A 16,029-nucleotide genomic window follows, 5' to 3' on the forward strand; every position below is an offset into this window, starting at 1 on the left:
TACTACCTATGGAGGTATATATGCTGCTATCTAAAAGAACACGTTTTCTTTTAAGATCCTTATTCCCTTGCAGTGGATAAACGTGTGGTGTAAGGGGTAAGGCTGTAGTGTAACAACTGACTATAATAAGGCTGAAAAAACGGGAGTTATCGGAGTGATCCTGGCTGACAGATTTTTATATTTCGAGATAGATCAGCTCCATATTCTTATAGCCTGACTTGGCTATGAGACTTGTTGCCAACTCTACTAATCACTGTTCGCGGTGGTCTTGAATCCATTGGGAGCTCGGTGGTTTTGCGGTTTTATGCCGTGCGGGACCGCCGTACTTTCCTGCATACTCACTACGGTGGACCTTCACGGTCCCGAAACGTCCTCTTCTAAAGTGCAATCACGAGCTTTATTCTTGGGCCTTTTAAACCTATTGTGCATGTGATTCCAGCTACTCAGCGCAGAGCTGATGCCAATGACCGAAGAAATCCGCTTATAACTGACTGAAAAGAAAAGTGCAGGAACGTGTCCGGTTGAAGGCAGGTCGCCAACGTGGGTAGCAAAAGCTTCAGTACATAAACCATAAACGCCATATCAATAATCACATACGACCACAGGTCATAGAATACTGGGCATCCCGTCCGCTCTGCCATACATAAGCTATGAACCGGCTGATTAGTAGTTAGGTGGGTGACCACTAGCGAATCCCAGCTGTTGTATGTTTTTGCCTTTTTGGCTTTCTTTTTTGTTCATCTACAGTAGATGCCGAATCGAGTCTTCTTTCTGGTTCTCTTTGGCTTTTTTGAGAGGATGTTTGACAGAAGTGAGCATCAGGAAGGAGGCAGATAGTTTGCCTTGTATTGTTGCCGGGACCGTTTGCTCTCTTGTAATTTGTTCTTTGGCGTTTGGAAGGGCTTTTTGTTTGTTTGTCGGCCGGAGAGTTCTTGTCCCTGTTCGCGTTATCATGCTGATAGTAAGGCTCTTGCTTTGTGTAACAGTGTTAAGCGAATCTGCCACAAAGCCTCGGTACTTACTGCGGAATCCTAGCTCATTTGCCCCTCCCTATCCCGAACACACAGCTTACACGAAGTGGCTTTCTTTCCTTTCACCCAAAAGTGCGGCTTGGTTGAGTGCTGAGGCTATCCTGGCTAACAGTTAATAGACTTCAAGCTTCTACGTCTTACCCTTCTCCGCCCAGCGCTCGGACACCGGCTTCATCCCTCATATCCCTCATACCCCACTATGGAAATCGTCTCCGAAGAACACCTACGTCCCTGTATCCGCGGCGCACTATACGCAATGGCAGCATGCGAAGGTCTTGCCTCTCATGATATAGCAAAGAGCAACCCCCGCCCCAAAGTCGGGCCCATCACAGCTACAACGCTCTGCATCACGCAAGCCATCATAGCACAGGAAGAGCGCAGCCACGACCAATTCGCATACGTAGAAGGGCTTTTGGACTGGCTGCACAGCCCCGCGAGCCCAGGAGAGTCTACAGCCATCCCACGCGCTCTCGCGGCGGCGCTTGCGGCCTGGGACGGCGTGATGGGGTTCGCGTTGGCGGCGGGGGAGCTTCCAGTGCTGGAAGCGGGTGGTTTTGCTAGGGATGTGATGTTTCGTTATCTGCAGGAGAAGATCAATGGAGCGTTGGCGACTGAGGTAGGTTCCTTTTAGCTCTCCCTCTTTTGCGCCATTAGGCGTATAATACGTTTGCAGAGCCATCAGAACGCACTGGGCCTCGCGTACACCGTTCCTGTCGCCCTGCACCTGGTTATGAGAGACTGGCGGGACAAGCTACTGCTCGGATCGTGGGCCGTGGATCTTTCGTGCCTCGTCAACCCGCACGACACGAACAATAGGCTGGCGTTTCTGTTCTGCAAACTGGTGCGAAGCGCGTTAGCTGCTTCGCCGGACGGAGCTTTCGAGCCCTGTTCTCCTCCGCCTTGCAAGCTAGATAAATTCTGGCTGGCGACCGATTTCGCAGAGAAAGTCAGTGCGGTCGACTCGCAGACTTGGAGTGACGGAAGTTGGGGAGATTTCTCAATGCTCTTGGAAAGGCTGCGGCCATACAGGGACCTTGAAGCTTGGAGAGCAAAGCCTTTGTCTTCACTCAAGGATACGGATTTTGCGCTCGATGCTGTTGAAGTTGTACTGTGGTGTTTCTTCTCCACAGACACGCTGAAGGAAGGCGCTAAGACGGTCGAACGTTTCCACGGAGACCCCGGAGCGGTCAGCGCTTTGTACGGAGCTCTGTCCGGCGCCTTTTATGGGTACAGCGCTATACCGAGCGAGTGGGTCGATGCCATCCCTGCGCACAGTGGCTTGGATGACGCGATAATCGGTATATGTAGTTTGCGCGATAAGCAATTGGAAATGTAGAATGAGAGTGCAGTGGCTTGATGAGGCAGAGCTTGAGAATAAAAGTACTGCTAAGAGGGGATAGGTAACCAAGTAATCAAGCAATCACTATAGGGCGATTAGGCTTCAGCAAACGCATACTTATCTGACGGGATACTCCGGGTTTTTTCCCAAATAGGTAAAAGGAAAGCGGAGCCGGAAATACGCGAGCGCAGGCGGGGCCCGGGGGACCAGGGTAGCACGTGGGGGCCGAACAAGCCGTGGGAGAAAATCGTACGAGGCGTTGGCCCCCACCAGCATTTTTAGCCAGGGTCTGCACATGCTTACTACGTAGGGACAGAACAGCCTTCATGTAGCTGGTCTTCCGCCCCCTCAGCACCGGGACTACCGCAGCGTGCAGCTAGCTTGTCGTCATCGCCACGATGGCCGGAGCCCCAAAACACGAGTACAGCACGCTGGAGGTGAGCGCGCAGCAGCCGAGCGACCTGCCCGAGGTCGTTTCGCATGACCTGCCCGAGGCCATCTCGACCGACTTGCCTGAGGCCGTGCCGCAAACTAGTGCCTCCAGTGCGCCAGAGCCCATTTTCGCATCCTACCACGACAAGCAGCTTGACGCGGATGTGGCCCCTGCGCCGGAAAAGAGGTCGTCGATATGCGGCCTACGGAAAAGGACCTTCTGGATAGCGCTCGTGGTTGCGCTTCTCGTTATCATCGGCGTCGCGGTTGGCGCAGGCGTCGGTGCGACCAGGAACAAGGACTCCGATGACAGTAGCTCCTCCAGTGGAGCCAGCAGCAGCAATTCGTCGACTCGCGGTATCATTTCGACTTCGCGTCTGGCTGCGGCAAACTACACCGATGCGGCTGGCGTCGAGCACTCCCAGCTCTACTACCAGGATGTCTCCTTGGATATCTGGATGGCCGACTGGAGCGAAAAGAACAACAACTGGACTTTGGGAAAGCTCCAGCCTAATGACAACACATCCGACATTACGCCAAGGAACGGGACGCCCATCGCGGCGTACAACTTTTGGTATTCGGAAGAAGTGCGTCCCTTTCTTCAATCCACGCTTTTATCCGACATTCTTTGCTGACAGACATCCGCCACACAGCGCAGCGACTTCCGCTGCCTCTACGTTGACAACACCAGCAACGTCAACATTCTCTACGTGCTGAACCAGACCACAAGCAACGGCTGGGGCGTAATGGAGCAACTCGAGGGCATGACCTCGACGAACGCAAACTCTAGCCTCGTAGAATATATGGCGCAGTGCAACGCGACCACCACATGCAACTCGGCCGACGTCGCGCTTTTCGAATCACCCAACGGCGACATGACGCTCGCCTACCCATTCGGCAACGAAGAGAAATCGGGTTCCGCGACCGCGGCGAAGTTGCGCGTTACGGACGTCGATCCTGACCCAGGGACAGCCATGGCCGTGGCACCAGTGCCTAAGATCAAGAAGAGAAACGACAGCTACCCGAAAGTGGCGCTGTACCTGAGCGCGGGCGGGATCCTGAACGAGCTGTACGGAGGTCGGAACATAGGCTGGACCAATGCCAACCTCTGTAAGTCCACCCTCTCAATCCTCTGCAACAGCAGCAGCTAACACTTTCCCCTCTCCCCAGCAAATCTCAACTACGCCGTCGACACTGGCGCCCAAATCGCAGCAATGACGCAATACCGCAAAGACGACGACGACGACGAAATCGACTTCAACACCCAAGTGCTGATGACGAAGACGGGCGGCGGCGTGCGCATGGCGTACATGGACGGCGACGCCTGGCAACTGGAGAACGACGTCGCAAGCATGAAGAACGTGCTTCCGCTGTCCCCGATTGCGGCGAACCAGCTGGGGCGCGTGTATGCGCTGGAGGAGGGTCCGAAGGTTGTTGAGTGGAAGAGGGTGACTGGCTCGACGCCGACGTTTGAGCGCGTGGGCGTTGTCGATACGACGGGGAGTTGATGCGTGAGAGTGACGATTCCTGTCTGTAGGGAGGGGTGCCGCCGTGTATAGGGTGTAGGATACCTGCTGCTAATTGCGGAGGACAGCGTGATGGATCATGTCCTTGATGTTTTCTTTGTTTTCTATCCCGCATCGTTTCTGGATCTTCTCATTCTTGTTGTAGAATATACCCATACCCACTGAATATATGCCGAATCTGTTTTAGCACTACCAACAGGTTTTGCACAGAAAAAAGGAATACCAAGATTACCTCTTTCTCCTCTGACCGTTCTACTGACCCCAAGAACCCTGCAGCCAGCACCTCCACTAGTACCGTTTACGGGGCAAAGAGCTTCCAAGACCGCTTAAGCAACAAATAAGCTTATCCGCTACCACGGCGTCCCGGCTCCCCGGGTCGTGGGTTCGCATAACGATTAACGGCCGGATTGGCGCGATCGTCCGACGTCTGCTGTGCCGCGACCCGTCGACTCTCCATCACCTTCGACGGCGAGGACATGAGTGAGCTCGAACATCGCTTTTCTCCGTGCCTCTGCATTGCTCTTCCAGTCCTCCTCGCTTCTCTTGTCCGGATCCGCTGAAGGAACGCGGAGGATTCCGCGATACCGTGAGGATCCTGCGACCTGCGACATGCCCTGCGCCACGGCGCCTATTTTTGTCGCACTTGCTGCACCCAGTACTCGCTGCTTGCTGGCGCAGAGCGCTGAGCTATTTCAGGGTAGAAATCCTTACGCCGGAGACCGCGGTTTGGGAGGGCATATCGCCGTGAGAGAGGAGGGTCTGTGTTGAGGTTGAGCTCGAGATGCCGGTCTTGCGGTCTTGCGGTCGCTCAGTGGTCGGCCGCTGGCGCTAACTGTATCGGGTGGGAGGGTCGAGGCGGGGTTGCGACCACGTGCTTTGCGTCCTACACCCTCAAACCCGCCTAAGTACTCTTTTGTCAAAATCATCACACAGCCTTCATGAACCCAAACCCAGCATTACATCCCAAATTGAGCATCGTTGCGGTTGCAGGCGAAACAGCCGCATCACGTGCACCCTCCGCCAGGCACCACGGAGGCCGCGCGTTAAGTCGCGCCAGCCTGACTCGCGCTCGACACGTCAGCTCCTGCTCGCACGCGTTTTTCCGCTGGCGGTTTCACGGTCCGCGATCGCGAGCTGCCGCTGTAAGCGCTGCTACTTAATCCGTACATATTTCGGATCCTCCCGAGTGCGGCGGTTTCGGAGACGGTGTCGGCTGTGTTGGATGAGGAGGTGAGGCTGGTGGGATGATGGGATGCGGTGTTGGGCGGTGTTGAAAGGAAGGCTGGTAAGCTCTTGTTATACCTAGTCGGAGAGAAGATGTTGTTGATTGGGATGGACAGACCGAGAGGATGACAGAAGCTAAGGGAGCTTGTCAATGCTATGATGCGCAGAGGAGTAGCTAACGTTGTTCTTATAGGTAGGGCTTAAGCATCGAAGGTACAAGACCCAAGAGAAGATTGGGAAAGAGATGTCAGTTATGCATAAAATTATGCTTATCCCAAGATCTAAATCATTCCAGAACAACGATGGAAGCAAGGGGCTAAAAGCTCTAACCAAGTTAATGGCTAGAATAGCGACTACTAAATAAGCAGCACTTCAGCCCGCCGCATCAACAGGGCAGTGTAGCCCGACAAGATACTTGGGTCAAAGCAAGAGCATACACTGCAGCAAAGACAAGATTCAGTCGCACCCTCTACAGGATTCTATGCTACTAAAACCCCGCACCATACGCTATAGCTTTAAACCGCTAAGCATTTTACGTCTTAGACAGCAAGAGTATAAGACCGACTCGACTCACTGCTTTCTAGCATTGTAATGTTTCTCTCCCGAACGCTGAGAGTAAAGAGGCTTACGGGAGAGGTATTTAGAAGAGCTTATGCAAATAAGAGACACATCTTCAAACATTTAACCCCTGAGAATATCACAAGACACACTGAATCAATCTATTAGCAGAGAAGCATCGTTTTGTCGAAACCCAACGAAGTGTCTTCTAGTGAGGAAGATCTAATGATTTTCTTCTCTCACAGATGCAATGACGTAGGTGAAGATAGAAGATCTTCTGTACGCTGATCCTCATCTTGTCGAAGATATCTAGATCGCTGGTCTCACACACGTGATCGGGTCTCTTTTAACGGCCAACGGTCGTACAGCACACAACTGCATATTCAAAGTTCATTGAAGAAAAGCAGAGCAAAGGATGCGCATTTCAGATTCGCCAGTAAAATGTATAACAAGGTATTCTTCAATCAACCACAGCAGTGTTTGCCATCAGACCAACCAAACCATTAAAATAAACCATTACCATTAACCAACGACCATTTAGGCCTTGTCCGGGCACTCGATGTCCTTGCCCATGTTGAAGAAATCGCCGTTCTTGGTTCCGCAGAGAGCACCCTTGCCACCGTTGTCGCCCATGCACTGCAATTTCAGGTTAGCACTCGACGTCATCAAGAAGAGCTAGCATCCGTAGGCACATACAGTGGTTTCATGTCCGCAGGGGTAATCCAGGCCAGCGATCTTGCAGCCGTTGTTGTGGCACTCCTGTAATTCCACATCGTTAGCCACAAGGACTTGTTTTCAACAGAAGACGGCGGGATGACGCACTCCGCAGTACCACCAGTCGTTGGGGCAAGCAAACAGGCCGCCGTAGGGGACGGCAAAGACGGTCGTGCTCGTCAGGATAGCGAAGGTGATGGCGAGGTTCTTGAGCTGCATGGTGGATAACGAGTGACTTTGATCTTTGGGTAATGATAGGTAGGTAGGTTGAAGGTGCGGCGGGCAAGAAACGGGCAGTGATCGAGCTCTTGAAATAGACGCGAGCTTCACGGATCCGGAGAGATGCACGGCCTTGTCTCCTTGAAATTGAGCTGCCTAATAACCGTGCTCAGAGATACCACTCTGCACGGATGAAGTGAGCGCATCCAGTTTTAGCTCGTGTTCTCAATTTACGGTTGTTTTACGAGCATGCCGAGCGGGATTCACCTTCACTCGTCGGGGTTTTTCGTCCGGCCATCATCGAACAATTGAATTCCCTTGTGTTCCCGCTATGCCGGACATGTACGTCTTATTGTCCCGACAGAAGCCCATCCCCTGGCCGGATCATACGGCTGCCGGCTCCATACGGCAGCCAGCCCCACGTATGCACGTGCCGTGCCGTGCCGTACCCCATCCTGGAGTCGGTCCGAGAAGCGAGCAGCTCGTATACTCCTAACCACTGAGCGCAGCTACAAATCAACCTGGAACAATCGGAATTCGCTCCGCACTAATAGCGATTGGAGGGCGATCATGTACATCAGACAGCGGTACTGCTGCGGCGCGGGGCAGTGCTTTGGCATGATATTCGGCTAGGAAGTTGATGGCTTTGAAACTTCTCTACGGTTTCTTCAAGAACGCCGGAGCTCGAGCCATCAGCCTCACGAGGCTATGAAGCAATATGCGCAACACGAACAGTACGTAGTAAGGGGTACTGTGCACGAGTAATCGTCTTGGTAGAGATCGGAAGTCGGAAGAGCAGTCTGGTGATCGATTAACCCCATCACACTTTCTTCACCAAATGATAGGTTTTCGCGAGCCAAAACTCTCACTAACTCCATTTCTATCTGGTAACTCTCATGTTGAAATCGAGCTCAGCCTAAGACTGTTCTACTTTATCGCTCTACCGTGCCATGTCCATGCTTGGACCAACTCCTCCCAGTCACCAATTTCATATCCGAAAACAAGAGTAGCTATACTAACTGGTTCGCCAGCAACTTCAGTCCACTCGTTTTCTTTATCATCTAAGCCTCCTTCAATACGGTATCCCTTAATCCATCTTCTTTCTCCTTGTATGCACTCCTCATCAATAGTAAGAAAGTGGCGTCTATCGAAGTCTTCAGACTGAGGAAGAGACTTTAGGAAGTTAACTATATTTGGAATAGTCTTTCCTAAGTAAGGCGAACGCCAACTAGGGTCGAGTGGTGTTATTGTCATGTTAGGATGGTCCGACGTAATAGGTACTTCTACTGTATCTGTCGCTAGCCAAATTCTAGGACAGTCGAACTCTTCATAAATTTCGTCGAGTATTTCGTCTAAGATCTATGATTACAGTTAGTATTTACGACTTAAAAAGAGTATATAAAAAGAAAAACAGAAAAAAAGAAAGCTATTAGAATTATCTTTATACGCGTTGATTGTAGTACTACATGCTTTATTTCTGACAAAAGACTTACATTGGTCGGGACATCGGCCAGTACAAACATTCCAAAAAGGCCTCCTGGTTCTCCGTACCACTTTCTCGGAACTTGTGGGTGCGATGGAGGACCTCGGCCTGTCATTTTTTTTACTTCGGCAAAGTTCTTGTACGAGCAAACACAGACGAATCAGCAGGCCAGGTGAGATGAGAGATGTGATCTGAGTTTAGTGCAAGGTTATGCAGATAGTGGCGTGAAGGTTGAATGGATTGAAGTAAATAGAGAGGGGTCGAGTGTTTTTATAGTTTCATAAAGCCACGTCGTCTTTTTTCCTTACACTTCGGTAGCGATAACTGCAACCACGTCATGGAAACATTCGGCGATCATGCCTTTCATGCCTTAGGTAAAACCGCTACGGTTGATGGAGACACTCCGTTAAAGCAGCAAATGTCGAAACAAGACTAGGAACTTCGTGATAAGTTTTTCTGAATCGCACGATCGCTTTGCTGCTTTGGGTTTCCAGGCAGCAAGCTGACGTCAACTGCAGGTAGCAGAACCACTCTTCTACTCGCTACAAATGTCTGTTAATTGCCCCTAGGCAATTAACCACCACATATAATAGCATGCTAACAAATTTTCAAGTCTTCCATTTTTTTTCTTTAATCCTTATAATTCTACAGTGCTTTAGTATACGTGTATGTTGTGTCCTTTCGAATGTCCTAGCTCATAGTATCTTTTTGTCTTTCTATGTCTACCAAGCGATTTCACACGGTGACATTATAGCTTGATCTAGCTACTTAAAGAGTACCCGGTAAGGATAATAACGTTTACTTAACATGTAGCGGAGACTAGGGCGAAACAGATAAGAGAACTATCAAATCATTTAGAGTCTAGTGAAGATAGCTACAAGGTGGGGAAGCTTCATATATAAGGAATTAGTTAAAAGAATATCCCACGGTTGCTACACGGTTGTGTCTCACAGAATGCTTAGTTCTAGATGCTGATTAGGCGCTTCCTCCTTAGGCTTGCAGCAGTGTGACCTCAACCATAAAACCCCGCTCTTACCTGCGTTGATGTGCGACAACGTTTTATTGACTACATTTGCATGCTCACGTCATCGTGTCTGGGGACAACAAACTTCTGCAGGAGCCTGCTTTAAATTGTGTGAATTATCTTTCAGGACACCTGGAGACTCAAATTTTAGCCTAGAGAACATTTGGTTCTCTTTGTTCTACAAGAATGGCTGCTAAGGAAGGTGAACCGTCTTCAAAAAACCTGGATGTTCATGAAAGGTGACTGAATCTTCAAATGGCATTTCCCAACCACTAACGCCTATCAGAGCATTGACGAGTGAAAGGTGGGATGAAGCAAAACAACATTTGAAGTTGAAGGAACGGAAGTTTCTGGAAAAAGCGTGTGAAGGGTTTGACCAGCCATTGCCGTCGGCTCTTCAATCAAGCATCAGTACTCAACAACGCCATTGCGACGACAAACACTGGCTCTCTTATACAAATGAAAATGGCGAAACGGTTTATTTGCGGAGCGTCCTTGAAGAAATTGCAGGTTACATAGAGAAGTTCAAACAGTTTGGAGATCAGATTGTCCAGTTCGCTCCAAACTACGCCGCTATTCCATGGGCTGCTATTCGGCTTGTTCTTCAAGTAAATCAAACCGCTTAGCATTGCCAATGTACTAGCTAACTTTGACTTGGAAAGATTACCGTCAACGACGTTCAAATTTTCACAGAAATGGCCGAAGGAGTCCGGAAAGTGGCGCGTGTTGTTGACTTCTATGGCGAATGCAAAGCGAAATACCTTCACGGCTCCTCGAACTTCAAGGAAATGCTTTCTGATAGCATAGTCAAACTATACGTATCTGTTTTGAAGTACCTCATCGCGGCACAGAAGTACTACAGCCAGCAATCCTTCCGTAAGTACACTAGATCTTCTATTTTCACCTTTGAAAGCTAAAAGGCACTGCTAGGCAGGTTCTTGGAAAACATCTACTTGAGATCAGAGACAGTAAAGTATCTACTACGCGATATCGAAGACGATGCAAGAGAAGCGAAAGATCGCGTACAACGAGTGGCAAGTGAAGGTTTATAGTGCTCACTCTTTCAGTTTATTTTAGCGATTAACACATTATAGATACCGACAAGAAGATCAATGAAGGTTTCAAAAGCATGCACCAGCATCTCGAGCCATCACTGAATGACCGGAGAAAGAGTCTCCTAGAGCGCATTGCTGGCACATTTACGGACAACGAGCTCGATATCGCAAGGGAGATCCGCCATAGAAACACTTGCAATTGGATGCTACAACGTCCTTCCTTCCAAGCCTGGAAATCATGCACAGCAGACCATGTGTATTTGCTGTGGATCCATGGAGGTCCCGGATTCGGAAAGACGGTTTTGACATCCAAGCTCATCGATCATCTAGTGTAAGAAAATCCCAAGTCAACTGTATCCTTCCTCGTGGGTGATACAAAAGCGGACAACGACCCAGCCGTTATTGTCTGCTCTTGGGTGGCGCAGATGATACGGATCAACGATGATGCCGTTGAACTCGCAGATGAACACCTTCCTCTCACACTCGAACCGTCCACTGGAACAATTTGGAGAATTTTTGAAGATATGGGCAAAGCCATTGATAAGGCGGCCTATGTTGTTGATGGATTTGACGAGCGCTCTCCTGTAAATAACATTGCCAAGCACGACACCACAGACAGGAGGCTAAGCTTTTTGGATACTTTGGTGAATAGAATTGCAAAAACTAAGGCTCATGTCCTCGTTGTCAGTAGGGATATCGCCGTTATCAGGTCCTGCTTAGGCAAAGGCAGACTATGGCCCCACGACGTTGTGGCGTACGAATATTCAATCTCCAAAAACGATACCAAGAGGGACATCCAGACCTGTTGTTCTACGGAATTTCAGACGATCAACTGCAGAGAACGGCGAGTCCTGAAGAGAGAAACATCAAAAAAGTGCGACGGGATGTTTCTGATATGGCATTATCTCAGAGAGGAGCTTCAACATGCACACAGCAACCGAGCTAGAAAGAATGTTCTATTAGCGACATCTCAGTACATTGAGGATCTCTACGCTCGAGAACTCAGAAGGATCCTTGGCCCAGATGCGAAACCGTCTGACAGGAATCAAGCAGTATCCATTTTGCGCCTGGTATTTATCTCTCTGAGGCCATTGGAGGTAGCAGAGATGACCAAAATTCTCACTTTATTGTTGGATGACAGCCACGAGCATTTCACATACGACAAGACATGTCTTCCAGATGGATGGAAAGACAACTTTTCCGATTATGTCAATGACCAAATCAGGAGACCTTGTGGACCTCTTATAGAGCTTCGCAAGCCTTCGGGACGACAGAATGGTATTGGAAAACACACCGTACACTTCTACCACTGTACTGTCAAGGAATACTTCCTTCAAACAAATTTCCACATGCCACAGACGGATGATTTGAACATGGAGGATGCCAAAGTACACCACAACTGGCTTGCCAAAATCTGTCTCCAGTACCTATGCTACGACATCTTCAATGTCAACTTCCCCGATGATGGACCCTCTGAAATGGCTTCCGGAAACGAACCTAAAGCTCCACCAGAAGCAAACGACTATCCATTTTTTCGGTATGCATGTCGCTTCTGGCACGAACATGCTATACAGGAAGGGGTGACCAGTTTCGAAGTAAACGAGCTTGCGCTAAGGCTCTTCGACCCATCCAAGACAAACTGGAAAACATGGGCCACAATTTTCGAACGAAACCTCTGTACCGAAAAGTTCGGCATTGCACACCAGAATCTCGAGCCAAGAGGAATTAACCCAAGTCCATTGTACTACGCGGCAGCGCCAGGTTTGATCAATATTGTCCAGTCTCTCCATACCCAGGTATCAGCCTCAACGACGAGGGCGGAGTACTTGGAACGCCCCTCCAAGCAGCAGCGGGAATAAACCATATAGAAGTGGTCAAATACATTCTGAAGCATGGCGGCGATGTGAACCAAATTGCAGGATACTTCCGGTGTGCTCTGACCGCAGCCGCAGCAAACGCTTCGCCGGAAGTGGTACAGCTTCTCCTGGACGCTGGCGCGGCCAAACAATTCCTGGTTGAATACCCAAAACTCAAGTTCTCACCTCAAGTGGTTGCGTCTAAGAACGAAAGGCTCGAAAACCTAAAGTTACTTGCGGCGAATGGTTTCAGCCTCTCTCTTCCTGACGGATACTTTCAGCCACTCGGTGCCGCAGTAGCCGCGGGCCACACAGAAGTTGTCCGCTGGCTTCTGGAGAACGGTGCGAATCCTAACCGTCGAGGCATGAAACGAAGACACCCCATTCTCAATGCCGCTACGCATGGCCACTCGGAGGTGATTGAGTTGCTGTTGGAGGGAGGCGCTGTGGCCTTCCATGAGCGGGGGGGGATCCTTCGAGGAAGGCACTCAAAGCGCTTTAAAGTCCAGTATCAGCGGTGCAGAAGAAGACTACGACGCTGCAGATGTTGTTAGTGCTCTTTGTGGTAAATGGCGTGGCTCCTCGACGAGTTTAAGAACGCACCGTAATGTCGGGGCAGTAGGGACACTTGAGATGACACTCGACAGATCTTGTTTCGAGACTCAGGGTATCACTGTGACTTTCAAGGCCACTGGAACAGACGATATCGGTGTGTTCAAGATATTCGGCAAAGCAATCGGCCTGAGTTCTTTGTGGTGGTTCAAACTGTACGAGAGGCGACGATGTCTGTACGAGGCGACACTGAATGGTCCCGATGGCAAGATGACCGGAACTTGGGGGGCAAACTCTACGGACACTTCTGGAACATTTGAGCTGACTAAGGTTGAGCTTTGATTTAGAAAAGGTAACGTAACAAGGCTTTGAAACGTCGGACCCTTTCATGGAGATTCATTCGGTCTCGCAAAGTAGCGAGGGCGAGAGCGAAGGTGATCTCGAAGGAAGTTTTCGAAGGTGTGCTTGCCTCTTGTTTCTCTTTATAAAATGCTGGGTGACATGTCACATTTTTAAACTTCCCTCCACTGATCACGTTCTTTTCTTTCAAACTAGGACAAAATCTGAATAAGGCAGACGACTAAATGCTCTAGATGTTTGGGAAAGGTCATGGTGTCCACGATTGCTTTGTTAAGTTCTCAGTGAATGTAAACTCTGGTAGCAGCTTCGGGCTGCTGCACTATTCTTACATGCTAATTAATAGATCATCTGGAGTAAATAACATATTAAACATTGTTTCCTATGATCCTATCTGATGCTACGCCAATGACACAAGCAGTGTCTATGGTTTTGATAACGCTTGATTTCTCTTAAATCATTTAAAATGCCTTACACTCCTGTCCTATCTCATTTGTGCGCTGAAACTCAACCATCTTCTCCGCATCCCCTTTACCAAGAACCAAATCCATATTGGAACTCCAAGAGGCCGGCAGCACCGGTTGCGTCGCTTTGAATAGAACATACTGACCCTTCTCGCCACCCTCAATCTTCTCGAACTTGCTCGACTGTACTTCCAAACGAGGTGTAATGGACCCCTGTCTCGGGACCTTAGCCGCAAATTCAAGAACAGCAGGAACGGAAACACTGTCTTTGCGGATAGCGGCCACGACCTGCAGAGGCCAGTTGCCGTCCGCGTCCGCTTCTTGGGGGAGGCACGACTGGTCGAACTGGTAAAGGATACTGTCCTGAACTGGATAGCCATGGCCGTTGTTATCCCGTGTCTCAGTCTTTCCGGCTTCGGTGATGAGAACGTCGAATCCGGAGATGGATGTGTCGGCATCGAGTGTCGTATCAAACTCGAACCAGTTAAATGTGTCTTTCCAGTTGTAGCTCTGGCCGCCGCGAAGCACAGCAATGGTCGTAGCGATCTTGCAGTTGTTACACGACTTGCCGTTGCGATCGCGGTACGCTAGTGACACGCTCATGTCATTAGCATCGCGCTTCGTCGTCTTGATGCGGATCTTTCCACTAAAGTGCAGCGTTTTGGCATCCGAGTTCAGTGACAACTGCAAGCCGTAGGGCTTCACGTCGAGACTATCGATGACGTCGGAGAGCGTGACGGCGGCGGGGACGGTGTCGATCATGCGGGTAAAGATGTCTGAGCAGCGCTCCATGAAGGTGGCCGGGTCGGCGAGAGCTTGCATAGTGACGTTGCCGTCGGCGCCAAAAATGCGTTTGTCCGAGTTGTTTGTCTCATTCTTGCCCACAACGAGAGGGTTCGTCGACGAGCCGTTCAGGTAGTCAGTGACGACCCTGTTGTCGAAACCACCGACGCTGGTGGAAGTGAAGTGCGGGAAGTTATCCTCGCTGTCATCGCCCGTTATCTCGGGGAAGTCTTTTCCGTGCACGCCGCCGAAGGCGTGGCCGCATGCCACCATGGCAATCATGTCACTAACGTTGAAGCCCTGGTTTGCGAACTTGGTCGTGTGTGTCTTGAGATCTTGATCGGGTTTTGGCACGCCCGTAACTCCCAAGTCGGTTGCGTCGATGCGGCCAGCGCGGAAGGCTACTTCAGGGCCTTGGCAAGATGCGGATGCAACCTTGACGCCGATGGCGAGCAAGTCTGCCATGGAAGAGCGCGAGGTATGCCAAATCTCCATGAAACCGAAGGTACTGTTGAATGCGTCTCCGACGTTTTCATCGCGCGCTGTCTCCAGAACGATGGACCCATCCATTCCTCCATGACCGGTGTTGACATCATGGGTGGACATGTCATGGTAAGCAGATCGTATCCATTCTGCTGCCGACTGGCGGCCATGTCCGTCGGGGGATGAGCCGCAAGGGTTGACAGCTGTGAGAAATGTTAACAGATTTGACTGTGTATTTACTTTGAAGAATCACTTACCATCTCCGAAGCCTTCGTGGATATAGCCACTCTGGATACTTATGAGATCTTCAAGGAAATCATGTTTAGAAGGCCAAGTGTAGTCAGCATTGGCGCGAAGGAATTGCAACAAAGCAATGCTCGCTAGCGATGAAGTCTTCATGATAAGAAATTAATCGAATGGAGTGAAGCGAATGTAGAGAAGACAACGTCGGTGATTCATTGCAGAGGCACCTTCACTCTTCTTTTTGTTCTCTTTGGAGCTCCTTAGCGCAGCACTTCTGCAGTTCGTATACTAGATTAGACACGAGACGGGCCATCGACTGAAACGGCTGGTGTGGTAGAAAACATCAAGGCTCCTCGTATCATCAAGTCCGTGATTGGTTACAGCGCCTTCGGCAATTCTCGGAAAAGTTAGCGATTGGTTGAAATTGCCGCTACTACAACCATTCTAACCACCTTCTGGAAAAAGGCGACGCTTGGACTGAGTGAAGATCCCGACTCGACGTGGCCAGAAGCAAACGTTACGACTCGGCCCGTATCTGGGCACGAGTGGTAAGGAGACACACCTTCTTCTGGACCTATAGCCGCTCGGAATAAGATAATGTGAAGCTGGGCGCGAGGAATTGGACGCCGCTTTTTTTCCTAAATTACTACTACCTATGGGGGTATATATGCTGCTATCTAAAAGAA

General features: G+C 50.0%; 6 protein-coding genes across 6 annotated transcripts, besides 1 other annotated feature; 3 read left to right on the forward strand and 3 right to left on the reverse strand.

Moving 5' to 3' along the window:
• Positions 1–443: 443 nt before the first annotated feature.
• Positions 444–722: a sequence feature (Protein overlapping with rRNA (K452DRAFT_239538, KAF2135347.1) was converted to a misc_feature.).
• A 903-nt stretch (positions 723–1,625) lies between these two features.
• On the forward strand, positions 1,626–2,567 carry K452DRAFT_29433 (uncharacterized protein). Its single transcript, XM_033541688.1, has one exon. It carries the CDS (start codon positions 1,762–1,764, stop codon positions 2,365–2,367), a length of 606 nt encoding a protein of 201 aa, XP_033391066.1. The 5' UTR covers positions 1,626–1,761; the 3' UTR covers positions 2,368–2,567.
• K452DRAFT_29432 (uncharacterized protein) lies at positions 2,568–3,472 on the forward strand. The gene has a single exon (XM_033541686.1). The coding sequence runs from the start codon at positions 2,769–2,771 to the stop codon at positions 3,435–3,437; it is 669 nt and encodes a 222-aa protein (XP_033391067.1). The 5' UTR covers positions 2,568–2,768; the 3' UTR covers positions 3,438–3,472.
• A 2,864-nt stretch (positions 3,473–6,336) lies between these two features.
• On the reverse strand, positions 6,337–7,106 carry K452DRAFT_323106 (uncharacterized protein). The gene is made up of 3 exons (XM_033544605.1): positions 6,933–7,106; positions 6,807–6,869; positions 6,337–6,746 (listed from the first exon to the last, which is right to left on the reverse strand). The coding sequence occupies exons 1-3, from the start codon at positions 7,041–7,043 to the stop codon at positions 6,648–6,650; spliced, it is 273 nt and encodes a 90-aa protein (XP_033391068.1). The 5' UTR covers positions 7,044–7,106; the 3' UTR covers positions 6,337–6,647.
• Positions 7,107–7,970: 864 nt separating this feature from the next.
• On the reverse strand, positions 7,971–8,641 carry K452DRAFT_314061 (uncharacterized protein; the record flags this gene model as incomplete). Its single annotated transcript, XM_033543723.1, has 2 exons — positions 7,971–8,402; positions 8,537–8,641. 2 exons carry the CDS (start codon positions 8,639–8,641, stop codon positions 7,971–7,973), a joined length of 537 nt encoding a protein of 178 aa, XP_033391069.1.
• Positions 8,642–9,736: 1,095 nt separating this feature from the next.
• On the forward strand, positions 9,737–13,355 carry K452DRAFT_333149 (uncharacterized protein; the record flags this gene model as incomplete). Its single annotated transcript, XM_033545167.1, has 8 exons — positions 9,737–9,789; positions 9,837–10,158; positions 10,213–10,426; positions 10,481–10,594; positions 10,645–10,904; positions 10,953–12,366; positions 12,387–12,877; positions 12,903–13,355. The coding sequence occupies 8 exons, from the start codon at positions 9,737–9,739 to the stop codon at positions 13,353–13,355; spliced, it is 3,321 nt and encodes a 1,106-aa protein (XP_033391070.1).
• Positions 13,356–13,831: 476 nt separating this feature from the next.
• Positions 13,832–15,499, reverse strand: K452DRAFT_303606 (uncharacterized protein; the record flags this gene model as incomplete). Its single annotated transcript, XM_033542746.1, has 2 exons — positions 13,832–15,303; positions 15,358–15,499. 2 exons carry the CDS (start codon positions 15,497–15,499, stop codon positions 13,832–13,834), a joined length of 1,614 nt encoding a protein of 537 aa, XP_033391071.1.
• Between the last annotated feature and the right edge of the window lie 530 nt (positions 15,500–16,029).

The sequence above is a fragment of the Aplosporella prunicola genome, assembly GCF_010093885.1.
Source record: "Aplosporella prunicola CBS 121167 unplaced genomic scaffold K452scaffold_123, whole genome shotgun sequence".
NCBI lineage: Eukaryota > Fungi > Ascomycota > Dothideomycetes > Botryosphaeriales > Aplosporellaceae > Aplosporella > Aplosporella prunicola.